The sequence below is a fragment of the Cajanus cajan genome, chromosome 8, assembly GCF_000230855.2.
Source record: "Cajanus cajan strain Asha chromosome 8, NIPB_CcT2T_4, whole genome shotgun sequence".
Classification (NCBI taxonomy): domain Eukaryota; kingdom Viridiplantae; phylum Streptophyta; class Magnoliopsida; order Fabales; family Fabaceae; genus Cajanus; species Cajanus cajan.
In genome coordinates this window covers 17624389-17651591 of record NC_138524.1, presented here as the reverse complement: position 1 = coordinate 17651591, position 27203 = coordinate 17624389, and the positions used below count along the sequence as shown (strand labels likewise).

The following is a 27203-nucleotide window of genomic DNA, read 5'->3' as shown; positions in this document are numbered from 1 at the left end:
CAAAGAAATTTTGCAAAGAAGACTTCTAGTCATTTCTTGTTAAGTTTGGTTCTTCCTTTCAGTTGTCCCATTTTTTTTAGGTGTTCTTGGTGAAGAAAAGTTACAGAAGATACCATTCTTTTTGCAAAACATTTTAAAATTTGAGTTTTCATACATAGTTCCATGATTACTTCTGATGACAGATATACAAAAACCTCTTACTAAACCCTTTCTTAAATATTGAAATATGTTTCACATTTATGTTCTTAAGCTTTTTATGCCAAATCCATCTTTCATCTTCTCTGGAAATTAATCATGTTACATTTTGTTTGCCTAGATCATCTAGATTAATCTCATAGAGATTATTGTAGGCAATAAAGAGTACAATAACTTATCATTTTGCCTAACTATACATGAAGTTTTTTCAAAAGATATAGTATATTGATAAATGCCATAATTTAATAAATTTTATCCTTAATAGACAATTTCTTTGTTAATTATATATATATATATATATATATATATATATATTATTTTGCCCCCATTAATTTATTGATAAATTAAGAATGAATATTAAGATAAGAGAAGGTAGAATGATAATATCAATTTTTCTCTCTATTTTGCAGGAAAAGAGGAATTTCTAAGTTTCACTGCTTAAGCCTTGAGCAACCATCACAACAATGAATTTATGAAGCTTAAACAGATTATTGGCGCCAGAGCTCCAAACCAGCCTACAGTGGTGAAGTAACAAAGATTCAACAAATTCTTGGTTCTATGGTGCCCAACCAGTGCTCGTGTTGTGGAAGTCTAGAGTTGAAGTGGTGAAAGCACTCAAGTTGTGGAGCTTACTCCAATCTAAAGTACTCTTCAACACTGTAGCTATGAGCCACTGTCGTAGTGGTGGGAGTGTTCAGATTTTTTCTCTGTTTTGAAGATCATATAAATACCTTTTGAGAACAATAGAAGGAGAGAACAAAGAATGAAAAAATGAGAAAAAGAGAGAAACATGAAGGAGATTTGAAGAACAAGATTGCTTGGGAATGAGGATCATCAATTCTTTTTCTCTTCTTCTAATCTATGGATTGTATATTTGCATTTTCTTTGACTATACATAGCTAAACTCTCAATTGAGATTGAGTTCATTTGTCAATCTTAATGTAAACTCTTTCAAAAGTTTATATATGTGAATATGTTCAATTATTCATGGTGGTGCTTAATTCTATGCTTAATGTTTCTTTTGTATGATTTTGATTTCAAATATAGTTGGAAATCAAATTTGTGATTTGAACCGAATCTAAGCTCTTGATGATTATTTGATGTCTAGGAATAACTTCAAATTCATCAATCAACACAGCTATAAATTTAGTACAAGAACATTAAATTAATACATTGAGGAATCAAATGTTGATTTAAGGTTCTTAGAGTTTCAAGTTTGAGGAATCAATTTGAATGAATATCTATGGATTGAAACCATGAATGAGTGAATAAATTATTATAAGAAAGAGTAACATAAAGTTTTATTGAATGAATATTAATCCCAACATCTTTGAAATATAAATTTCTTCTCAGTTCTACTGCTTATGCAAATTGTAACTCTTTTTAAGTTTAAGGAATCATGACACTTAATCCTTGTATCAAGTTCTTTATACTAGTTGATGATAGCTTATTCACATTTTAATTATCTACAAATCTCTGGAGATGATATTTGATCTATACTACTTATGACTCAATAAACTTGATAAATTAGAAAGTTACCATATATTTGCCGACAAAAATTGACTTATGCAAAACAAATTATATTTTAGTCCTTTAATATAATTAAAGTACATTTTCAACAATAGGTATATATAGAGTCCTTATCAATCTTACCTACATCTCTGATTTAAAATTTTGGTATTCAAATCTTTTTTGGTCCTTTTTTGTTAGTACCTTTGACCTTAGACATTCTTTTCTACTTCTTTATAAAAGTGTGCTTGCTGGTGTGATGATTATTTTTATCATAGATGTTGTAGAAAATAGCCTCAGGTTTAGATAAAGTTATTTTTGATTCCTCTTTCTCAAATCAAAAATTACTTGTGTTAGATATTAATCTTTTATGATTTAATGACATATTCATCCTAAAAGATTTATCAAACATCATAAGTGATATATTTAATGCATTCATCTTAAACAGATGAAATAGTTTGTTTGAAAGATTACATGACATTGTATGCAATTGTCTTTCTAAGTTCACCTTTCTATATGATTTGGAAATCATTTTTTTTAATAAAAACGTTTAAGTTTGTTAACATTAAAATTTATGTTCTTGAGAGATCCCAAATCGTTCTTTGATAATATATGATTATATTAAAAAGTAATATATATTTTATATTATTGAAAATTTTAAAATTTAAAAGAATGATATTTATAAGTTAAATAAATAATATAATGTATTTAATAATTATTATTTAATATTTATTTAAACCTATTATTAAAATATACATATATTCTGCACCTTTGATAGGGTTCCGTTGCTGTTAACAGGGATCGCACCCACAACCTAGTAGTTTAGTACAGCAAAAAGACCAACAATAGTAAATTATGTGTATTTTGTTGACAAACATAATATATATATATATATATATATATATATATATATATATATATATATATATATATATATATGTATATATATATTATAATAAGTTCATACCGTTTAAGGGATCCACTAACTCCACTACCCATCCGATATTTAAAACATTATTTCGAAGTTTCTTTAAACGTAGAAACATCTTCAAAGGCCATTTTTTAAGTAATTTTTTAAAGTTGTTATTTTATTTTAAATAAAATTTATCATATCACATAATTTTTAAGCAATTTATATTATATTTTTACAAATTTTATTTCTTATAAGCAATCTATAGTCTTATAATTTTTTATTTAGATTTTATTTTTTGACAATTAAAAAATAAAATATACTAATTATAATTAAATATTAATTTAATTAAACATAATAAATAATATTTTAGCATATAAAAATTTAATAATAAAATTATACGATTAATTTAATGTATATAAAAATATTAAATATTATAAATAAAGAAAGTATATAATCATATGATGACATATATAAGGAAGCGGGTAACTAATTTTTAATTCATAAGTCATGAAGGTTGGTGATGCATAATTATTTTTTTTATCTTATGAGAATGATTTGTGTTACTTATTTAAGAATCGTTACTTATTTTAAAATAATTTTTTATATTATATTATCATACTTCAACGAAAAAATTGTTAATAAACATGTTTACTTATTAATAAGAAATATTATTTGACATGTTCTAAGTGAGGTGGTCTACCCTTACCATTTAATAATGTTATCATTTTTCGAAAGAACATCATGCGGGGGGCTAAACGTGGATGTACGTTTGACCAAGTGGGATGAGGAGCAATCATGTCTAGGATGGAAAATATTCAAACTCCCAATGCCTGTGCCCAATTCATTCAGAATCATTAAAATAATAATTTAAATTATAAAATATAAAATTAAATAATTATTTTATAATAAATTTATTAAAAAATATTAATATTTTAAAGTTTTGAACAAAAATTCGGACAATCATTTCGAAGACTGTAACATAACTCTGTCTAGGATATATATCCTGGACTCAAGATATCCCAACACTTTTCTAACCCTAAAGTAAATATTTTAGATGGAGCCTTTTTTTAAATTAATAAAGTTTAATTAGAGAGTGAAATACAAAGAGTCAAAGAGTTAGAGAGAATAGATTAGGAATATTTGTAATAGTAGGAGAAATAGCTGATGAGATGGAATAAATCAATGAAATCACTATTAATTAGAGAAAGAATTGGTTACATAATTATTATTTATTTAAAATATAATTAATATTTATGAGGAGAGAGAAAATTATGATAAAATGAGATTATTTTTCTAGAAAAATTATTCAAAAATAGTTAATAATATAATATTTTTTTTATTTTTTATTTTTATAAATATTAATAATAAATATTTTTAGAAAGCCTATAAATGAATTTTTTCTTTTTGAGGTCTAAAGCGAGTGCTTTTAATCCATTTAAAAGGAGAAGGTTTTGATTTTGGTCTCCATAATTTTTTTTCTTCTGTTTTTCTTCTTTTTAATATTTGAAATTATGTTTTTTATTCTTACTATTATTTGAGCATTTTTTTTAACTAAACATGTGTTTATTATAAAGTTAAGTGACCATTTTAGATGATATCTCAACCGTCAATAATATCATGTTAACGTGGTAAACTTCAGAATTTTTTTTTTATAAATTCTTAAAATAGATATTTTTTTTATTTACTTTAAAATGATAATCAAATCCAATGAATTTAAGCTTTTAAAAAATGAAAATAAAAAAATATTTTATAGAGACCAAAACTAAAATTTAGGTGGACCACAAATAATGTTTACAAATTTTAAAAGAATAAAAAGAAATTCTAAACACTAAAATCAAAACACGGTGATTTTATATAAACTAAACTTATATTCAATTAAAATTAATATAAAAAGTTTGGATGTCCAAGTTTGACGATGGAGAGTAAAGACTTTGACTTTCTATATACTCAAAAAAATAATGTCTTTGAATTCATTTAGTCAAACAAGAGAAAAAAATTTAAATTATCCTGTAGGACCTACTGATATATGATTCCAACCAATCTCAAGAGACATACAAAAATAGCCAATTCGAGTAAAAATGTTGTCACCTGTCATGTGGTGATTGGTTGGAACATTGCAAACTAGGCAAAGATAAATTTATTATACCAAAGAAGTCATTTGTGGTTGGTTCTAAATTAACGCGCAGGTACGTTTGACTAAGTAGGAATGAGGAAGTAGGAACCATACTGAATTATTCTCTGATGAATCAATGAAGTATGATATGCTGAGCTGAATCAGAAACCATAACATCAGTGTCCAAATAACCTACTATTCAATGGAAATTTTTTCTTTCATGATTATGGTTACTTACATGCTTCTTCCCTCTCTCAAAATGTCATCAGTAGCTACCGACACTGTCACTGTGTCAGTCCATGAATCTACCCCGAGTGATGAGTGTGATAAATATGGTCTCTGTGGTGCCAACGGTATTTGCATGGCTGAAGAGTCACCAGCATGCAAATGTCTACGAGGATTCAGTCCAAAGTCACCACAAGAATGGAATGCAAAGAATTGGAGCCAAGGATGCATCCGCAATGTTCCATTAAGCTGCGAAAAAAACACTTCAACATCTGGCTTTATCAAATATGTTGGCGTGAAAGTACCAGATACTACATATTCTTGGCTTGATGAGAATATTGGTATGGAGCAATGCAGAGTTAAGTGCTTCAGTATTTGCTCATGCTCGGCCTTTGCTTATTCAGACACAAGTGGTTGTGTCATTTGGTTTGGCGACCTAATTGACATCAAATTGTTTCAAACTGGTGGCCAAGATCTGTATATCCACTTGCCTGAATCGGAGTTAGGTAAATTCTTCCCTAGAGTGATGTCATCAGCGAATACTTTCTTTCTAATATTCTCTTTGTTATTGATCAAAATTTATTAGAAATCATAAATTTTGCTAGTTTTTTGTGTAGCATTTAGTGTGTCTATCATGATTTAGAAGGAGTGACTATTGCACCCAGAAAATTCTTCAGTTGGTCCAGGAAGCTTATTGTTGGCAATTGAAGTTTTTCCACTGTCATAATTAACTATTTAAGAGTCCTTTCAGTTTTCTATCTTCTTTTTATAAGTTTGGTTAAAGGTTGTTTTTGTAAAAAAAAAAACAAATTGTATCTGATGTTTGTTTGGTAGCTTAGTCATAATCTGCTTTTTTAACTTTATCAACCAAAAAGTTAGTGAAATTTAGTATTTAAGCACTTGCAGTAACACTTTTGAAGTATGCAAATCTAAGTTCATAACTTAAATATATCAGTTCAGTTTTTGCCTCTTTTACATGTGTGACATTATATATTTTGAGGATGTTATATTTGTGCTTAATCATACACCTCAGTATCATTTTCTGTTTTCAACACAGATGAATAAGTATTCATAGGCTTTGGTATGAAAGATTAAAATTGATGATTTTCAATGAACTCTAGTTAATAATGAAGATTACTAGAAAGAGTGTCGATTACATTAGTCGTCTTCATTATTCATCTTTCTCATTGCTTCCATCATTCCTATCATTCTGGAAAATGCTAGTTGCAAGGTCATTCTTTAAATCTGATGATATAGCTTCATTTTTTTTTGTTTGATCAAAATCAACGGTGAAGATCTTCTATCTCAAGGTCGCCGCAAGATGATAATAATTGCTACCACAGTTGCTGCAATTAGTGGGATACTTTTGTTTTGCATTTTTGTCGTATGCAGAGTCAGAAGGAACACAGCAGGTAAATTATTAGACCATATTTTTTTCACTAAAATCGTGGCATAGGGAATTTGAGGCCAGTTGGTTTTTAAACAATGAAATGAATCTCATGGGTTTGATGATTGGAGTTTCAACTTGCTAGTGATTAAAGAAAATGAGTTCAAACTATATTTTCTGTCTACTTCTCTAATTGTATGTGACATATTGATGTATTTATTTAAACCGGTTCTGATCTAATGTTTCGTAATATTATCGTTGAATGCTTTATTCCTTTCTTCTACTGTCCAGAAAAGTTAAAAACGATAGATGACATCGAAAAACAGCTACAAGATATGGATTTGCCGTTGTTTGATCTGCTAACAATCACAACTGCCACTGACAATTTCTCGTCGAATAATAAGATTGGACAAGGTGGTTTTGGATCTGTATATAAGGTAATTCAATATTTAACTACTTAACAGAAAGAGCAACTTAGTCTAGAGATAAATTATTGTTATAGAAAGTATCTATTGATTCTATTCAAATGAATGCAAAAATATGCAGGGAAAATTGGTGGATGGGCAAGAAATTGCTGTGAAGAGACTTTCAAGCAATTCAGGACAAGGAACAACCGAGTTTATAACAGAAGTGAAATTAATTGCAAAGCTTCAACACCGTAATCTTGTAAAGCTTCTTGGCTGTTGCATCCGAGGACAAGAAAAAATATTAGTATATGAATACATGGTTAATGGCAGCCTAGACTATGCCATTTTCGGTATGTAACATGAGAATGCTTACATTAGGTGCACCACTTGTGATTTTTCTTTTACATCAGTCATATTTAGGCACTTAACAATCTTGAATATTTTATATTGATTACCCTATTTGCTTTAGGCGCATAACAATATTTGAATATCTTATATTGATTATCATTTTTGCCCTTGCAAAAATGCAGATAAAATAAAAGGTAAATTTCTAGATTGGCCCCAACGGTTCAACATAATACTTGGAATTGCAAGGGGACTCTTGTATCTTCATCAAGATTCCTGTTTAAGGATTATTCATAGAGATCTAAAAGCAAGTAACGTATTACTCGATGAAAAGTTAAATCCAAAAATATCAGATTTTGGATTGGCTAGAGCTTTTGGAGGAGACCAAACTGAAGGAAACACAAATAGGATAGCTGGAACTCAGTAAGAGTTAAACACCTTATAGATATACTGTGACATATTAATTTATCTATTTATTTTTGTGTCATGTGAATATTTTCTCTGATTATTTTTGTAGTGGATACATGGCTCCAGAGTATGCTGTTGATGGCCTATTTTCAATCAAATCTGATGTTTTTAGCTTTGGTATTTTAATATTGGAGATAATATATGGAAACAAAAACAGAGCTCTTTGTCATGGAAATCAGAAATCTAACCTTGTTAGTTATGTAAGCACTAAAAGAACTTATTATTTATCCATGCCCAAGTTTAACATAAATAATTAGCTTTTCTTTTTCTTCTTCAGGCATGGACAATTTGGAAAGAGCAAAATGCTTTGCAGTTGATTGACTCAAGCATAAAGGATTCATGTGTCAGGCCAGAAGTCATGCGATGCATCCATGTTAGTCTCTTGTGTGTGCAACAATATCCAGAGGATAGGCCAACCATGACTTCTGTAATTCAAATGTTAGGGAGTGAGACACAACTGGTTGAGCCAAAAGAGCCTGGTTTCTTTCCAAGGAGAATTTCAGATGAAGGAAATTTAAGCTCAAATTTAAACAAAATGACTTCAAATAATGAATTAACCATTACCTCCTTAAATGGCCGCTGAAAATTTGAGTCAGCTGAACTTATTTCACTGGCGCATAATTTGCATTACAAGTACATTCCCTATCAAAGGATTTTGGTTTCGAAATAGTTGTTCTGATGTATTTGCATGGTTATATATAAAGATATAATCACACGTTTTAATGTTTTTTCCGGGGACAAAATTGATACATGTTGTAGTAGAGGCTTCACCCTCCCAGCAGACTCCATCACTATGTGGTTTCATGACTCATAGCAACACTGCAACAACATTGTTATCTCATGGATCAACCGAATGAAGCTTGACTCCACAGTTTGCACAAATTACCATTTTCATTGATAATGCACGAGATCTTCAAGACAATGATAGACTTTTGCATCTGACATTTTGCGAGAATTACATTCTATTGCTATATACCAAGAATGGAGATCGCAATGGATCAATATTCTTTACTGATTTGAAGTCTCTCCAGAAAGTATTAAAAACTTTAAGGCCTACCACTTCTTGTTCATGCCACAACCCTTGTCCTTGTAATCTTTCTAAATGCATCAAATAATATAAAGACAATGAGTATGTCATATGCTTCTTAAAAGGTTTGAATGATTATTTCAACACTGTTAAAACTCAAATTCTTCTGCTTCAATTAACAAGGTCTTTGCTTTAGTTACCCAACAAGAAAGACAATTTGTTGTTTCCAATTTTGGTAATTCCATTGAACTTTTTGAATTGCCATTTTTGTCTCTTGATAAACTAGACTTATAAGCTATGTTTTTCTTTCTTAATGATGGTAAGGGGGAAGAGGAGAGTGGTACAATTATCGTCAGACAATAATTTTTAGTAATGAATCTTTTAAATCCTAAGCTATTTATAGTACCCATACATGTTAAGTTCTACCGAAGATGATTTTTTTTATTTTTTTTTATATATATTTAGTTTAGTAAAATTGCTTATGATAACAGAAACTGTATTCCATATTTTGTTATATATGATCACAAATATTTTTTTGTAATTATGATCATCATAGTTATGAATTAATGAGAAATGATTATATCTCTTTCTTTGTCAATATTCTACATTTATATAATTTTTTCTATAAATCTTTAGTAACGTATCTAGAAGGATTGTATCCTAAATTTCAAAAAATTGTTATATCCTTATATCTATGTTGTATGATACCCATGTCGTAAGAAGTATTTAGGCTTCACAGCAAATCAGTAAAATAGTATTTAAAATAACAAAGAGAATAAAAGATAAGCAGAAAAAAAAAAGCCATAATCGACCTTTGACCCAAGAGAAAAAAAAAATCACTTCTAAAACCTTTGTGATTAGTTTTTTTATACGCAACTATGCAAATGCATCAGAACAAAGAGTTTATGGAACAAAAATCCTTTGGTAGTGAATGTACTTGCAATGCAAATTGTGCATCATTGCAGTATCTTCAGCTTTGACTCGATAATTTTCATCGACCATCTAATGAGGTAATGGTTAATTTATCATTTGAAGTCATTTGATTTGGATTTGAGCTTGAATTTTCTTCATCTGAGATCCTCTTTGGAAAGAAACCAGGCTCTTTTGGCTCAACCATTTCCATCTCACTCCCTAACATTTGAATTACTGAGGTCATGGTTGGCCTATCCTCTGGGTATTGTTGCACGCACAAGAGACTAACATGGATGCACCGACGCACTTCTTGGATGACACATGAGTCCTTTATGCTTGAGTCAATCAACTGTAAAGCATTTTGCTCTTTCCAAAGTGTCCATGCCTGTAACATAAAGGAAGTAGAAAAGTAAATTATTCATGTTTAAACTTGGGCATTGATATATAAGTTATCTGAGTTCTTACATAACCAACAAGGTTTAGAGTTTCGTTTCCATGACAAAGAGCTCTATTTTTGTTCCCACATATAATCTCCAACAATAAAATGCCAAAGCTAAAAACGTCTGATTTGATGGAAAATAGTCCATCAACAGCATACTCAGGGGCCATGTATCCACTACAAGAAATAAATACAACAAAAATATCAAGAAAAATAAACAAATAAATAAATAAATGTGTTGAAATATAGTTAGACAGAAACTTACTAAGTCCCAACAATTCTATTTGTGTTTCCTTCAGTTTGTTCTCCTCCAAAAGTTCTAGCCATTCCAAAATCTGATATTTTTGGATTTAATTTTTCATCGAGTAAAACGTTACTTGCTTTTAAATCTCTATGAATAATCCTTAATCGGGAATCTTGATGAAGATACACAAGCCCTCTAGCGATTCCAAATATTATGTGAAAGCGTTGGGGCCAATCTAAAAATTTACCTTTTACTTGATCTGTTTCCATGAAAAGCAAATACGTAATTCAATATTAGATATTCAAGATTAATTAAATGCATATTCTTCATATTACATACCAAAAATGATGGAGTCTAGGCTGCCGTTAACCATGAATTCGTATATTAGTAATTTTTCGTCTCCTTGAAAGCAACAGCCGAGGAGCTTTACAAGATTTCGGTGTTGAAGCTTTGCTATCAGTTTTACTTCTGTTATAAACTCAGTTATTCCTTGTCCAGAACCTCTTGAAAGTCTCTTGACAGCAATATCTCGTCCATCTGCTAATTTTCCCTGCATAATTGCATTCATTTCATTTAATGTTTAGTATAACAATAGTTCATCTCTAGCCTCTAGTTGTTCTGTTTTCTGTTAAATTCACAAATATTTAGTTACCTTGTATACTTCTCCGAAACCACCTTGTCCAATCTTATTATTCAAGGAGAAATTGTTAGTGGCAGTAGTGATTGTTAGTAGATCAAACAATGGCAGATCCAGATCTCCTAGCTGGCTTTCGATGTTATCTTTTACCTTGGACTCTGGACAACGAAAGGAAGGATTGAAGCATTCAAATGATTCAATAATATTATGAAACATACAAAATGGATTGGAACTGATTTAAATACATCTATATGTCACATTCAATTAGAGAAGTAGACATAAAATATGTTGTGTGAAGTCAATTTCTTTAATCACTAGCAAGTTGAAACTCCGATCATTAAACCCACGAGCTTCATTGCCATGCTAAAAAGCCACCCTGGATCAAATTCTCTGATAAGCTATGTCTACACTACAAATGCTTCCTGAAGCATTTCCAATTTGCAATTTAAAAAGCTATATATATAGGAAAGAGTTGCCACGATTTTAGTGACAAAAATATCGGCTAGCTAAAATTTACCTGCATTGTTCCTTCGGACTCTGCAGATGACAAATATGCAAAACAAAATTATGGCACCAGTTGCAGCAATTGTGGTAGCAATTATTATGGTAACGCTTTTGTTGTGCCCATCTTGCTCTTGAAGATTGATTTGATTAAAAAAACAAACAATAACATAAAATTAAATCCTCAGATTTAAACAATGATCTTGAACTTCTCCAAAATAAGAAGATATATTGTAGTACTAAGGAGAAAGATTAGTAATGAAGTCTTTACCAAATTCCGAGCCAGACATCCGGATATACAGATCTTGCCCACCAGTTTGAGACTCTTTAACGTCAAATAGTTCACCAAACCAAAGGACACAACCACTACCTGCTCCTCTTATGTCCGAATTAGTAAAAGCCATGCAAGAGCAATTATTGGAGCATCTGGCTCTGCATTCATCTAAATTTATATTCTCATCCACCCAAGTATGTGTAGTTTCTGGTACTTTCATGCCTACATATTTGACAAACACATCTCTGTCTTTGCAGTGAAATGGTTCATTCTGAATGCATCCTTGTCTCCAATTGCTTGTGTTCCATTCCTGTTGTGAGTTTGGACTGAATCCTTCTAAACATTGGCACACTCTTGAGTCTGTGATGCTGCAAACCGCGTTGGCTCCACAGAGACCATACATATCACAGAAGTCACCCGGGGTAATTATGTTAACCCTCCACTTTTCCTTTTCCTTCTCCCATACATGGGTTTGGAAACTAGCATTGATTATTTTGACTTTCACAGTGACAGAATTGTTGATTAGGGTATATGAGTAGAACAACTCCTCATCATTGGAGACGAACATGGCATTTTGGTTTTGAATTTGATCTGACACGCCACTAAATTGAAGTCCATTCCATGGTCCGGTTCGGTAGTACTTTTGTGTTCCTTTCATCACATAAAACTCTGGATAACTATATAGCATTAAACCCCAAGAAAAATTTCCTAGTGATGGATCATCTGGACTCGTCCAAGACGTTAATTTTCGTTCCAATCCGGTTCGGAGGTCCCATCCCAACTTCATCCCAGGCAAAAGTGTATCAGAAGGATAGTCAAAGCTTTGCCACAGGTACATGTCTGGGTTTGTGTCTCCCTCATTTCTTATCACAAGATTTCCACTGTCCAAAATCTGTGCCACTGGATTCTGTGCTTGTTTTTGGTACGTTGTTGACCAAACAACAGAATCATTTTGTCTGAGTTCAAGATTACCTGTGCTGGTAAATGTCAAGATTCCTGAGGAATCGTTGATCGGGTTTGCCCGGTTTGCCACCCAAACAACTCCGTCAATAGGAATATTTTTATACCAAATTCCTAGGTAACGCTTTGTGGTGCTACCTAGGCTGAAGAAACCAAGCTCAAACACTCCACCTTTGGACACTAAGGTCTTGCCGTCACTTATAGACTGTGTCTGTGACACACTGTCTATAGCTGCTGAAAATTTGAGAGAGGGAAGAACCATATAAGTAACAATAATCATGAAAGAAAAAAAATCCATTGAATAGAAGGTTATTTGGACACTGCTGATATGGATTCAGATTCAGCCAAGCATGTCATAATTCATAAGCGCACAATACAGAATGGTTCCTCTTCCCTACTTAGTCAAACCTACCTACGCGTTAATTTAGAACCAACCACAAGTGACTTCTTTGCTATAAATTCAAATGTCTTTGCCTAGTTAACAATGTTTCCACCCAATCACCACATGACAGCTGACAACATTTTTACTCTTTTTTCTTTACTGAATTGTCTATTTTTTCATGCCTTGTGAGATTGGTCAAAACATATGTTAGTAGGTCCTACAGGATAATCTAAATTTTTCTCTAGTTTGACTGTATGAATTCAGTGACATTATTTTTTAGCATGTGACCCTCAATTTGAAAATCAAAGTCTTTACTCCATCGTCATACTTGTACATTCAAACTTTTATTATTATTTTAAAAGTAAGATCAAAATAATCACATTCTATCAATGGATGTGGACTAGTCAAAATTCCGGGGTTCATTGCTAAAGAACCTAAGCATGAGTAGAATGATACTTATCAACCATGGTTCAAAAATTTGGTAACCTTGCTCTTCTGTGGTTCCAATCTCAAGCAAAACTTCCTACATCTTTGAGAGCCATAGGATGATGGTGAAGGATTTTCACACTTGGCAAGTGGACCAAGAATCATCAAGTATTTAAAGATAGCGTCCACATGGATTTGTAGATATTTGTAATTTCTTTTCTAGTTCAACTTGTAATAATAACTATATACATATTAATATACTTCAAGGATCATGTAATTAAAATAGATAATTAATGACAAAGCTAATTCAAGAAAATATGTATTAGATTCAAGTTAACAGAACCAAAATACAAGAGGGATATTGGGATTAAAATGCACTTGCTCACAGCTTATTCTTTCCAATGATTTTCACATATGAATCCAGTTTATCATAGTCCCACGTCTATTATAATTGTTCAAGCTGATTCCTCAAACTTAATTCCCTAAGAATTTAACCCTTAATCTATGATTCCTTAATTATCAAAGTTAAATTATTGCATTAAGTATGAAGATGCAACTAGCTAACAACCCCAAATCAATTGCTAGCACCTGGAGTTGCCAGGTGAGTTGATTCAAACAAGGTTTTGAAAATGTTTTCCAACCAGATTTGCAACCATAAATCAAAAGACGAGTGATCAAGTTGACTTAAGCATCAAGAGTAGAACCAAAACACAATATGAAAAATTGAATTACATAGATGAGATCCAAAGGATTACATAAGTATTTGGCAATTACATTTAATCCCAACCCAAGAGAAATCAGCCACTCATGATGAGGGCTTTTGCTAATATAATAAGAAATTACAAGATGAAGAAATAAGGAATGCTTAGGATAAAGACCCTTGTTCCCAAAGGATCTTGATTTCCCAAGCTTCCTTAGATGCTCTCTTTTTCTCTCTCTTTTCATTCTCCACTATCTCTTCTCTTTCTTCACAATCCTTTATTTATATGTTTTGTGTGGAATAAGGGAAAGTTATAAATTTAAGCTCCACCGCTGTAGCACTATATCACCGCTACAACACTAAGGAGTTCTTCATACTGAAGGAACCTCTTGCTACTAGGGTGCAAGGTTGAGCACTAAGGTGCTGGGTTAGCCTTAGATCCTCTAGCATATCAAGATTCAACGTCACAACTCTAACATCACCGTTGCAACGTTGGATCTCTGGAATTTTGTTTCACCCACCAAATTTCAGTGCTAGAGTGCTAGGATGAGCACTGCAATGCCAAGTCTCTGGCTCTCTGTGCTTCCTTCAATCCTTCAATAGTTGAAGAACTAAATGAGCGTTGGGGCATTGAGCCTTTTAAATTTTCCTTTTCTTCCTCTAGCTACTTCAGACTCAACATGGGTTCTTTCTACACAAAATTGAGAGAATTTACTTCCTAATTCACCAAACATCTTATAATACTTCTCCTTTGAATTTCTAAGAAAACTTGAGGGAAATTTGTTAACTTTTTTTTTTCAGCAAGTGTACTAAAATAAAAGTAGTATAGATCAAATATCGTCTTCAGAGATTTGTAGACAATTAGAAGGTGAACACGCTATCATCAACTTGTAATAAAAAAAAACTTGATATTGGGATTAAGAGACATGAATCTTTAAACTTAAAAAGAGTTACAATTAACATGAATAGTAAGATTGAGAAGAAATTCAAGTTTCAAAGATGTTGGGACTAATATTCATTTTATACAACATGAGATTACTCTATTGTATCAGAACTTATTTACTCATTCATGATTTCAATCGACAAATTCAAATTGATTCCTCAAACTTGAAACTCTAAGAACCTTAGTCAACACCTAATTCCTCAATGTATTAATTTAATGTTCTTGCATTAAGTTCATGGATTTTTGGATTGATGAATTTGAATCTATTCCTAGACATCAAATAATCATCAAGTGCCTAGATTCAGTTTAGATTACAAATATGTTTCCCAACTATACTTGAAATCAAAATCATACAAAAGAAGCATTAAGTATAGAATCAAACACTACCATAAATAATTAAACTTCACATATATAAACAAAAAAGAGTTTACATCAATATTAACAAATGAACTTAATCCCAATTAGGAGAGTTTAGCTATGCATAATCAAAGAGAATGTAGGTATACAACCCATAGATTAGAGGAAGAAAATAAGAAGTGATGATCCTCGTTCCCGAGCAATCTTGTTCTTCAAATCTCCTTCACACCCTCTTCTCTCCCTTTCTCGTTTTGTTCCTCTCTTCTTTCTTTCTCATTTTGAACAGGTATTTATATGACCTTCAAAATAGAGGGAAAATATGAACTTTTTTCTCCCACCGCTACAATGTTGGCTCACAACTGCAATGCTGGAGAGTACTTCAGCTTGAAGTAATAAGCTCCACAGTTTGAGTGTCGATTCACTGTTGTGGTGGTGAAATACCCTATTTCCAAATCAACTCCAGACTTCCACAGCTAGAGCGTTGGTTGGGTGCCATGGCGCCAAGAATCTATGGCACCTCTGTTGCTTCATTGCCGGTCTGGGGCCATGGCACTAGGTCTAGGAATCTATTGAAGCTTTATAAATTCACAGTTGTGACAGTGGCTCAAGGCTTAGCGGTGAAACTTAGAAATTTCTCTTTTCTTGCAAAATAAAGAAAAAATTTGATATTATCATTATACCTTCTTGATGAGATTATTTTATTGTATTTGTCTGAGGGGATATTTTATGAGGGTTATTTTTATAGGGTTATTACACAAACATACTCCACAATGATGAGATATTTTCGCTTTAGGCCTAAGCCCTCACGGTTTTACTTTTGGACATCACCAAAAAGGCCTCTCAATCATTGAAGTATGTTTATGTTATATAAGTTGTTATTTCTTGTTTTATTTTATCGATGTGGGACTTGTTTGTATCCCAACAATCCTCCCCTCAAACAAGAGACCTAACCTTTCATGCAGCGGAATCTGTCTTTATATAGACGGCTTATGGGGTTATTGGTTGTCACCGAATCCAACCAAGCTCTGATACCACTGATAGGGTTATTTTATGGTATTTTTCTAAAGGGATATTTTATGAGGGTTATTTTTATAGGGTTATTACACAAACATACTCCACAATGATGAGATATTTTCGCTTTAGGCCTAAGCCCTCACGGTTTTACTTTTGGACATCACCAAAAAGGCCTCTCAATCATTGAAGTATGTTTATGTTATATAAGTTGTTATTTCTTGTTTTATTTTATCGATGTGGGACTTGTTTGTATCCCAACAATCCTCCCCTCAAACAAGAGACCTAACCTTTCATGCAGCGGAATCTGTCTTTATATAGACGGCTTATGGGGTTATTGGTTGTCACCGAATCCAACCAAGCTCTGATACCACTGATAGGGTTATTTTATGGTATTTTTCTAAAGGGATATTTTATGAGGGTTATTTTTATAGGGTTATTACACAAACATACTCCACAATGATGAGATATTTTCGCTTTAGGCCTAAGCCCTCACGGTTTTACTTTTGGACATCACCAAAAAGGCCTCTCAATCATTGAAGTATGTTTATGTTATATAAGTTGTTATTTCTTGTTTTATTTTATCGATGTGGGACTTGTTTGTATCCCAACAATCCTCCCCTCAAACAAGAGACCTAACCTTTCATGCAGCGGAATCTGTCTTTATATAGACGGCTTATGGGGTTATTGGTTGTCACCGAATCCAACCAAGCTCTGATACCACTGATAGGGTTATTTTATGGTATTTTTCTAAAGGGATATTTTATGAGGGTTATTTTTATAGGGTTATTACACAAACATACTCCACAATGATGAGATATTTTCGCTTTAGGCCTAAGCCCTCACGGTTTTACTTTTGGACATCACCAAAAAGGCCTCTCAATCATTGAAGTATGTTTATGTTATATAAGTTGTTATTTCTTGTTTTATTTTATCGATGTGGGACTTGTTTGTATCCCAACAATCCTCCCCTCAAACAAGAGACCTAACCTTTCATGCAGCGGAATCTGTCTTTATATAGACGGCTTATGGGGTTATTGGTTGTCACCGAATCCAACCAAGCTCTGATACCACTGATAGGGTTATTTTATGGTATTTTTCTAAAGGGATATTTTATGAGGGTTATTTTTATAGGGTTATTACACAAACATACTCCACAATGATGAAATATTGTCCGCTTTAGGCCTAAGCCCTCACGGTTTTACTTTTGGACATCACTTAAAAGGCCTCTCAATCATTGAAGTATGTTTATGTTATATAAGGTGTTATTTCTTGTTTTATTTTATCGATGTGGGACTTGTTTGTATCCCAACAATCCTCCCTTCAAACAAGGGACCTAACCTTTCATGCAGCGGAATCTGTCTTTATATAGACGAGTTATGGGGTTATTGGTTGTCACCGAATCCAACCAAGCTCTGATACCACTGATAGAGTTATTTTATGGTATTTGTTTGAGGGAATATTTTATGAGGGTTATTTTTATAGGGTTATTACAAAAACATACTCCACGTCAATGATGAGATATTATCCGCTTTAGGCCTAAGCCCTCACGGTTTTACTTTTGGACATCACCCAAAAGGCCTCTCAATCATTGAAGTATGTTTATGTTATATAAGTTGTTATTTCTTGTTTTATTTTATCGATGTAGGACTTGTTTGTATCCCAACACTTCTCTTATCTTAATGCTCCTTCTTGAATTATCAATAAAAGGGGAGAAAATATAGTAACATATATATATATATATATATATATATATATAATTAACAAAGAAAGTGCCTATTAAGAATAATATTCATTAAATTCTGAAAATTATCAAAATTCCACATTAACTATGCATAATTGATTCACAAATAACGTTAATTATAAGATAAAATCATGTATTTCATGCACTCATCAAATTCCCCCCAACTTAGCATTTTGTTTGTCCCTAAAAAAAAGTTTTAAATAGTGATCATGATAGGTACAAACACACACCAAAATGTAAATTAAATTCAAAATAACTTACCAACTCCATACACTATGTTTCCTATCAACAAAAGGAAGGAATAATCATCACCAAATTCACTTTCAACTTTAGACCACTTTGCATATATCACAAGAGGTGCCCACTTCATCACTCATACACAATCACAAGAGTCTAAAGACAAGCCATCAAGAGTAACAATTCAAGATCAATGACTGGCTGCAAATTTTCTCACAGGTATTCCTCCAAAAGGCGAGTGTTTCTTTCTGTCCAAACATCACTTCTATGAACATAAGCATTGAAAGTCATCTCTCAATTGTCACTTCTTAGGAAGAAAATAAGGATCACAAGGTCTTTTAAGGTTGTAATTGGGCGTGACTAACAAAGGAGATGATGGAAAACTTGTAGGAGAATCCGGATTGATGTGAATCCTCTTCAAGTTCCTCCCTAGATCTTCGGCTCCTTGATTCTTCCTAAGCTTTGCTAAGGTCTCCAATGGAGGAGGAGACCTTAGAACCACCACGGTTTGGTGGAGAAATCTCCCAAGAGACGCCACTCCTTGATGAAGAGATAAGTCTCTTCAATTCTCACCACACTCTTCTAGTGAAGGGATAAGAGAATTGGATGAATATCAAAGAGGTTTAGGGACTTTTAGAATAGAGAAATCTGAACAATCTTCAGAAAATAAATCTCAATACATCCAAAAGTGTCTTACAATGAAAGGAATACAAGTATATAGGAGTAGGAAGCTTAGAGAGCAAGCTAGCCTTAACCATGGTTCACTAGGAACCATGGTAAGGTCTAGCTAATCCGTCCATGGTCTAGAGGCTTGGAAAGCAAGCTTCTCACTTAGCTTGCTTGGTAAGCTAGCTAAGGAGAAGCTTGTGCTTCAAGCTTCTAAGCTTGAGAAGAGCCAAGCAATCCGCCCAATGTGAACACAACTAAGGTGGGCGGCTTTTTGGACTTAATTTACTCCAACCGGTTTTGAAAATGTTAATTTGGTTTAGTTAGGTTCATCCAATGTGAATAGAACCTAGCTAAATCAAATCTATGAAAAATTAGGAGTAAAATGAGTCCAATATGTAAAATTTATCCTAGGACCACCTCTTGGCTAAATTGCTAGTAGCACTCTCTAGCTTGCTAGTGACACTCTCTAGGTTGCTAATGCCACTCCCAATCCTACGTACTACTAGAAAACTAAGAAAAGAGTGTATTTCTAGGTTAGGTTAAATGGAGTCAAAGTATCCAAGTAACCTACCCTAGAAACAATATAAAATAGCTACTAAAAGGAAATAAAGTGCCTCTCAAATACAAAGGCAAAAATACACCTATACAAGTATCTACTATATACAAGGTAAAAGAAATCAAACTATACAATGTATGTACAATAGAGACTATGAGACTAAAAAGAGGAAACATACTCAATACTCATATTGAGCATAGGTCTAAGAAGCACCTCCTCTCTAGAAGCCTCCTCTAGCCTCCTAACCATGGACCTAGTTAAAGGCCCAATGGTTTTCAAGTGTGAGCCTCCTTGGATCAACCTTCACCCTTCTTGGTCTTACCTCTTCCAAAGGGATCCTTGGGGATTAGATTTCCATCAGGAGATATAGTTTTTCTAGTTAACACAAAGTACCAACATTCAGAGAGAAAAAGTGAAAATGAATAGACTTACAATTGCCTTTCTCACTCTCTTGATTTCTTGATTCCACTACCATACCTCACGACACAATTTCTTCCTTGAATGAACCACATATACCCTCACTTGCTTTTTGAATATGACTTAGAAAATCCCCTCTCCTTTTTTTTATAACTTACTATTTACATTGACATAAACTCTCTCTCTCTTTATATATAAGAACATTACAAAAATATATACTTGCGAGGGTATTTTTAATTATGGTTGAATTGAATATAAATAAGGCACAAACAAGTTCTCAAATTGATTTTTGCATTCTCAGGTTGGTTGTTTGGCTCTAAGCTTAAGATTTCCAATAAACACAATGAACGCTTTGATCCTTTCCAAAATTCTTCCCCCAAAAGCAACAATCACAAGACTCAACCAATGCAAACACTATGCCATGACGATGGCTCTCAAAAGTGTATAATTTGAATATGCTCTCATATCTCACTGGTTTGGCTACTTGTCCCAATCACCAACTCTTCATGCCAACTTATTGATTTGTCAATGTTCCTCAAATGATCGTGCACAATTAAATAGAGTGCAACCAACAAGTGAATATCAAAAATCTTTTCCTTTCCCTTTCTCTGCTGAATTTAATTGAGATAAATTCTTTTGTTGAATTCAAAACAATGTGTTCCATCTAGAAAAAATTTCAATCATTCCCAAAAAAGAAATTTGCAATGAAGTCACCTATTTCCTAAAAAATATTCTGTTACTTATTTTACCTAATTTTCTATTTACACATTGCTTCCACCTATGCTTCCAAAACAAAACAAGATAAAACTTCCAACATTAGTGTCACTGCTGTTCCCAAAACAAGTCTGCTAACAACAGCCAAAACATTCAACAACTACCAGTAAAACCAAGATAGTCACAGTACAAAAAGAAATTCACATCCAAGTTTGATTAAAACTAAATTAAACCAACAACCAACATAAACTAAAAGACTTAAAACACTTAACCAACAAACCTAACTTAAAAGACTGAATTAAAAAACTAAATTTAAATTTTGGCAGAAAATTTAAAAGAACTCTTTAAGGTTGCTTTCTTCATCCTCCTCGTCCTCTGATTCCTCTTCAGATTCTTCCTCTAATTCCACTATTTGCAACTTTGTATCCACCTCAGCACTCAAATCATCATCATCCTCTCCATCCTCATTGTCATTGTCCTCAGCTCTAGCAGCTTCAATGTCAATAGTAGGCTGCTCTGCTCCTCCTCCCCCTTGGAGGTTTGGACTGTCCCCAGGCCACAAAAAGCAAGACTCAAATTCTTTAGGGGTTGGCCATGAGTACAAACTGGCACCAATATCTGTCCTATTGAGTAGAATTAGGAATTGAGAGCCAGTTGTCCTCTATGATTGGGGTCCCCTAGGGATGAACATGATGAAGGTGGCCCATTTGGAGTTGGTGTTGCTCCTCAATTTTTTGAAATTAGCTTGTTAAAAAGGTGTTAAAAAAACCAGAACAGAAAAACTAGAACAGGAAAAAACTGGAACAGAGAAGTAAAGTTTCTGTTTTTGGTGTTTCAAAGAAAGGAAGAAAAGTGGTCACAACATTTCATTACTCTTTTCACTCTACTTTCGTAAAGTTACATTACACCAATATATTTCAATGGGGCTTCTGATATGTAGTACATACGCTGCAGTAAATCTCCACAAAATAAGGACAAACAATCCTATTTACCTAAACATTTGACCAAGCAACAAAAAAATCCCTTGAAATAAGGATTAACACTTATCTACACCTAACCACCTCAGTAGCAACTAAGATAGAAATAAAACAGACATAAATATTTAATATTTTCTTAAAGTATCTAGAAAAATCTCAACTTCTAACACTCCTCCTTGAAATTTTTCTTGGATACTCCAAGCTTAGATCTCAGCATTTCAAACTTGCTCTTAGAGAGAGCTTTGGTCATGATGTCTGCAATCTGATTCTCAGAGTTGCAATGCTTCAAGCTTACTTCCTTTGATTTCTCTACTTCTCTGATGGCATGATATTTCACTTTGATGTGTTTGGTTCTACCATACTGGACAGGATTTTTTGCAATTGCAATGGCTGATTTATTATTGACCCATATGATAGTAGATTCATTTTGATGTTGCTTCACATCATACAAAATTTTTCTAAGCCAAATAGCATGATTTGCAGCTGCTGCAGCTGAAATATACTCAGCTTCAGCAGAGGATTGGGCCACTACTTCTTGTTTCTTTGAATTCCATGTGAAGACACCACTCCCGAATGAGAAAACATAGCCTGAGGTGCTCTTGGAATCATCTATATTACCTGCCCAGTCACTATCAGCATACCCTTGAAGATCTCCACTCTCATTTTGTAGAAACCACAAACCATAATCAGTTGTACCCCTTAAATACCTCAATACTCGTTTTGCTGCACCATAATGAGCTCGACTAGGGGAATGCATAAACCTGGACAGCAAACTAGCAGCAAACATTATATCAGGTCTGGTGGCTGAGAGATACAACAAACTTCCAATTAAGCTTCTATATAAAGAAGCATCAACTTTAGCATTAGCATCATTAAGTGATAGCTTCTCATTTACAACAAGGGGAGTGTCCACTAGTTTACATTTCTCCATATGAAACTTTTTCAATATCTCCAAGACATATTTTCTTTGGGAAATGAAGATTCCTGCATCACATTGGAATATCTCCATTCCAAGAAAATAATTCATTTGTCCCAAATCTGACATTTCAAATTCATTCTCCATATCATGCTTGAATTGTCTAAGGGAATCAAAATCACTCCCTATGACCAGCATATCATCAACATATAATGATATAATGAGCTGCACTTCATTCTTGGACCTTTTTACGTACAGAGTAGCTTCATTTTCACTTCTTTCAAAGCCTTTTTGCAAAAGGTAATTATCAATTCTAGTATACCAAGCCCTTGGTGCCTGTTTCAACCCATAAAGAGCTTTATGGAGTTTGTAGACTTTATTTTCTCTTCCCTTAACTTGAAAACCTTTAGGTTGATCAACATAGATGTCTTCTTCAAGAAAACCATTTAAAAAGGCTGACTTCACATCAAAATGATAGATCTTCCAACCAAATTTTGCTGCCAATGCCACTAGCATTCTGATTGTATCATGTCTTGCCACAGGTGCAAATGTATCTAAAAAATCAACTCCATATTGTTGATGATAGCCTTTAACAACCAATCTAGCCTTAAGTTTGTTTACAGAACCATCATAATTAAGTTTGGTTCTATAAACCCACTTAAGACCAATTACCTTTTGATTAATTGGCATGTCCACAAGCTGCCAGGTATTATTTTTCTCGATCATATTCATCTCCTCCTGCATAGCAACTCTCCAACCTTCAAGTTCAGCAGCTTCAGCATATTCTTTTGGTTCCAGTGCAGCAACATTACACCTTTCGTAAATTTCAGCTAGATCTCTTGTGCCTCTAACTGGAAAATCAGCATCATCATTCAAATTTTCTTCTGCACTTTATGAATTTTGTTCTTGGAGATTGTCAACTTCAAGTTGCCTTTTACTTGAGGCTTCTGCTTTGGATTTCTCCCAATTCCATCTAGATAGCTCATCAAACTTGACATTTCTGCTGACAAGAATCTTCTTAGTTGTTGGATTATAGATTCTATAACCTTTAGAGTTACTGCTGTACCCCAAGAAAACACCAGCTGCAGATTTCTGATCCAATTTATCTCTTTTCACTTCAGGAACAAGAGCATAACACACACAACCAAAAACTTTGAGATGCTCCACTGAAGGCGTTCTTCCATGCCATGCCTCAAATGGTGTTTTACCCTTCAATGCTTTTGTGGGCAACAAATTCAGTAAGTATACTGAAGTATTAACAGCCTCAGCCCAAAAGGTTTTAGGAAGGCCCTTTTCAAAGAGCAAACACCTTGCCATTTCCATAACTGTTCTGTTCTTCCTTTCACTCACTCCATTTTGTTGAGGAGTGTAAGCAACAGTTAATTGATGCTGAATTCCAGCCTGTTCACAGAATTTTTTGAACTCTCTTGTTGTGTATTCAGTTCCATTATCGGATCTTAGTCTTTTAACTTGAAATCCAGTCTCATTTTCAACCATAAACTTGAACTTCTGAAAATTGACAAATACATCTGACTTTCTCTTTAAGAAAAACACCCAACTCATTCTTGTAAAGTCATCTATAAACAATAGAAAATACTTGCTGCCATTTAAAGATGTTGTGCTCATTGGACCACACACATCAGTATGTACAAGTTGTAATTTTTCAGTGGCTCTCCGGCTAGCTTATTTTGGAAATGGTAGTTTCCTTTGCTTTCCATATTCGCATACATCACACAAATTAGCATTATCTTGGATTGCAGGCAGATTTTTAACTAAGTCATTTGAACTCATACGCTTTAAAGTAGAGTAGCTAAAATGTCCAAGTTTATGCCATAAGAAAGAATCATCTACTGCACTTGGAAAAGCATGCATGGCTGTTTGTTTCCATTCTATTGGAAAACTTTTATCTCTCATTCTAATAGTCATTAATTCACATCCAGAAGGATCAATTATTGTGCACTTCATATCTTCAAAATGCAAAGCATAATTCTTTTCAAGCATTTGCCCCACACTTAAAAGGTTTATATTTATCTCTGGTACAAACAAAACATCATAAATATACTTGGTACCTGAGGGAGTTTCAACAGCAACAACTCCTATGCCTTTGACATCAACACATTCTCCATTGCCAATGGTGACTTTGGAGAGGTAGGACTGATCAAGTTCCTTGAAAATGCTAGCATCATGAGTCATATGATTTGTGCATCAACTGTCTATGAGCCAAGCTTCTTTGTTATTGCTTGCAGAATAACAAGAAGCAACAAATAACTGCTCCTCAATTTGTTCTTGATGCTCAGCAACTTGAGCTTGCTGTCCTTGGAGCTTTGCTTTGTTTTTGCAAACCTTCTCCACATGGCCAAGTTGGTTGCAAGCCCTACATTTGACTCCAGGTCTGAACCAACAAAAATTTTCTGTATGATTTTTCTTCTTACAATGAGAGCAAGGTGGATACTTTTCCTTCCAAGCTCCTCCTTTGTTTCTGTCTTCTTCCTTTTTCCCTTTGCCTTTCTTCGGACCAAATGGCTTTTTACCAAAGCTATTGCTGCCTTGATCTTTGCCTTTGGTGTTAGCTACAAAAGCACCTTCAACATTTTCTTCCATTCTCAAAAACCTTCTCTGTTCAGTAGCTTGCAGAGCATTCACAAGCTCTGCAAGTGATATTTGAGAAAAATCCTTGTTTTCTTCAAGAGAGGAGATTTTTGATTCAAACCTCTCAGGAAGATAGACCAAGACTTTCTCCACAACTCTTTGATCACTAAGTTCTTCACCTAGCAATTTGATTTGTGTAACCACCTTAGAGAGCCTATTAGAAAACTCCTTCACTGTTTCAGACTCCTTCATTTTGATTGCTTCAAATTCTCTTCTCAGATTCAGCACCTTCATCCTCCTTGTTCTTTCACTGCCTTGGAACTCCTCCTTGAGTTTGTCCCAAGCCTCTTTTTCTGTATCAAGATTCAAAATCTTGATAAAAACATCATCATGTATAGCCACTTGTATGATGGCAAGTGCTCTGCCTTCTTTAGCCACTTCATCACTGTGAAATCTTACCTGAGCCATAGTTGGGTTGTCTGGTAAAGGAGCTGGATTGCTTCCATTTTCCACCACTTCCCACAAACTTTGAGCTCTAAGATAAGTTCTCATCTTTGCAGCACAAATCATAATTTTCTCCAGCAAAAACTGGAGGTGGAGGTAAAGAGCTGCTACTGGAAGCCATTCTGGTTTTGGTGGGTTTTCTGATACAGGTTTTCTTGCTGGTTTTCTCTCACTCACAGGCCCTCTATTTTTCATATTTTTTTCTTTCTCCCTCACGGACCCTAAAAGATCAATGGAGCTCTTGATACCATGTTAAAAAAACTAGAACAGAAAAAAACTGGAACAGAGAAGTAAAGTTTCTGTTTTTGGTGTTTCAAAGAAAGGAAGAAAAGTGGTCACAACATTTCATTACTCTTTTCACTCTACTTTCGTAAAGTTACATTACACCAATATATTTCAAGGGGGCTTCTGATATGCAGTACATACGCTGCAGTAAATCTCCACAAAATAAGGACAAACACTCCTATTTACCCAAACATTTGACCAAGCAACAAAAAAATCCCTTGAAATAAGGATTAACACTTATCTACACCTAACCACCTCAGTAGCAACTAAGATAGAAATAAAACATACATAAATATTTAATATTTTCTTAAAGTATCTAGAAAAATCTCAACTTCTAACAAAAGGAATACATGCTAGCAAAATCATATGGAGTTGTTGGAGGGGCTGGACTTCTAGGTGGAGGTGGAGGTACTGTATCTTGGGGCTGCTAATTGAAAGGGTCCCCATACACATCTGGGTATCCCATTCGATTGAGGCAATAAGCTATAACAAAAACCTTGTCAATGATGTGTCGAATGGACTTGAGTGGTTTTGGTATGTTAACCTCAAATGCTTTGCACAGACCTGTGATGAGTCCGAGAAATTCCAAAGGTCTTGCTATCCCTTTCTTGGATGGTTTGGACTGCACAATGTTATGAATCTCCTTGGAAATGATAGTAGCTATGTCAACATCCAGTTGTTGAAGGATACAGTAAATCAGTTTGGCTCGGGGCACATTGATGTTAGATATGTGAGTAAGTGGGATGACATTGCTGAAAAGGACATGCTGCCAAATCTAAAAATCGTTGTTGTTTGTAGCGATTTCTGAAATGCAAGGGCTGAAGATTGAAGTTACTAGGCTGAGGTGGTGGTTGTTCCAGTTCCTCTCCTCAGAGGAATCATGTGGAGATGAGGGTGGCAGTTGAGAAGAGGAGCTCTTGAACCACTTGATGTACCGCCTCTTGACTTGACCATCTGCATTTATAAAAAATTTCCAATGATAAACACTAATTGTTCAAACAATAATATCAGTCCAAGCCCATAAATAAATGGCCAGAAGTTCCCATCCATTAAAGCCAAGCAAGAAACCATGTTACATTAGACAAAACATCAACAGATATATTACTGTTTACGGTGAAAAAACGTTTAAGGGTTCTTTTTACTCGAACTAGCGCGTAAATGGTTTCAATTTAGGATTTTTGATTTAAGAACAGGAAAAGGAGTGAACAACTTTAGTAATT

The 27203-nt window shown here is 33.6% G+C and overlaps 3 protein-coding genes across 5 annotated transcripts; 1 reads left to right on the top strand and 2 right to left on the bottom strand.

Moving 5' to 3' along the window:
* Positions 1 to 4808: 4808 nt before the first annotated feature.
* Positions 4809 to 8748, top strand: LOC109816818 (G-type lectin S-receptor-like serine/threonine-protein kinase SD1-1). The gene is made up of 7 exons (XM_020381948.3): positions 4809 to 5461; positions 6251 to 6367; positions 6634 to 6779; positions 6889 to 7099; positions 7280 to 7517; positions 7612 to 7762; positions 7840 to 8748. The coding sequence occupies exons 1-7, from the start codon at positions 4933 to 4935 to the stop codon at positions 8143 to 8145; spliced, it is 1698 nt and encodes a 565-aa protein (XP_020237537.1). The 5' UTR covers positions 4809 to 4932; the 3' UTR covers positions 8146 to 8748.
* A 665-nt stretch (positions 8749 to 9413) lies between these two features.
* LOC109816815 (G-type lectin S-receptor-like serine/threonine-protein kinase At4g27290) lies at positions 9414 to 26683 on the bottom strand. Of its 3 annotated transcripts, none has more exons than XM_083062045.1 (8): positions 26548 to 26683; positions 11594 to 12790; positions 11339 to 11455; positions 10837 to 10979; positions 10524 to 10734; positions 10206 to 10443; positions 9967 to 10117; positions 9414 to 9886 (listed from the first exon to the last, which is right to left on the bottom strand). In XM_083062045.1, exons 2-8 carry the CDS (start codon positions 12432 to 12434, stop codon positions 9581 to 9583), a joined length of 2007 nt encoding a protein of 668 aa, XP_082918171.1. In that variant the 5' UTR covers positions 12435 to 12790; positions 26548 to 26683; the 3' UTR covers positions 9414 to 9580. The 3 variants fall into 3 exon arrangements, with proteins under 3 accessions (XP_082918171.1, XP_020237534.3, XP_082918170.1); XM_020381945.3 differs by lacking the exon at positions 26548 to 26683 and adding an exon at positions 18381 to 18520; XM_083062044.1 differs by lacking the exons at positions 11339 to 11455; positions 26548 to 26683 and adding an exon at positions 18381 to 18520.
* On the bottom strand, positions 24811 to 25893 carry LOC145950281 (uncharacterized). Its single transcript, XM_083061362.1, has one exon. The coding sequence runs from the start codon at positions 25891 to 25893 to the stop codon at positions 24811 to 24813; it is 1083 nt and encodes a 360-aa protein (XP_082917488.1).
* Positions 26684 to 27203: the final 520 nt, after the last annotated feature.

What these genes read in the sequence shown, in the direction of transcription:
- LOC109816818 (XM_020381948.3), top strand. Translation starts at nt 4,933, where the DNA reads ATGGAAATTTTTTCTTTCATGATTATGGTTACTTACATGCTTCTTCCC. An exon ending in CCTAGACTATGCCATTTTCG is followed by an intron (nt 7,100 to 7,279) that starts GTATGTAACATG and finishes GCAAAAATGCAG; the next exon opens with ATAAAATAAAAGGTAAATTT. An exon ending in AATCTAACCTTGTTAGTTAT is followed by an intron (nt 7,763 to 7,839) that starts GTAAGCACTAAA and finishes TTTCTTCTTCAG; the next exon opens with GCATGGACAATTTGGAAAGA.
- LOC109816815 (XM_020381945.3), bottom strand. Translation starts at nt 18,489, where the DNA reads ATGAAGTGGGCACCTCTTGTGATATATGCAAAGTGGTCTAAAGTTGAA. An exon ending in GATGTCTGGCTCGGAATTTG is followed by an intron (nt 11,456 to 11,593) that starts GTAAAGACTTCA and finishes TCAATCTTCAAG; the next exon opens with AGCAAGATGGGCACAACAAA. An exon ending in CTCTAAACCTTGTTGGTTAT is followed by an intron (nt 9,887 to 9,966) that starts GTAAGAACTCAG and finishes TTTATGTTACAG; the next exon opens with GCATGGACACTTTGGAAAGA.
- LOC145950281 (XM_083061362.1), bottom strand. Translation starts at nt 25,893, where the DNA reads ATGAAAAATAGAGGGCCTGTGAGTGAGAGAAAACCAGCAAGAAAACCT.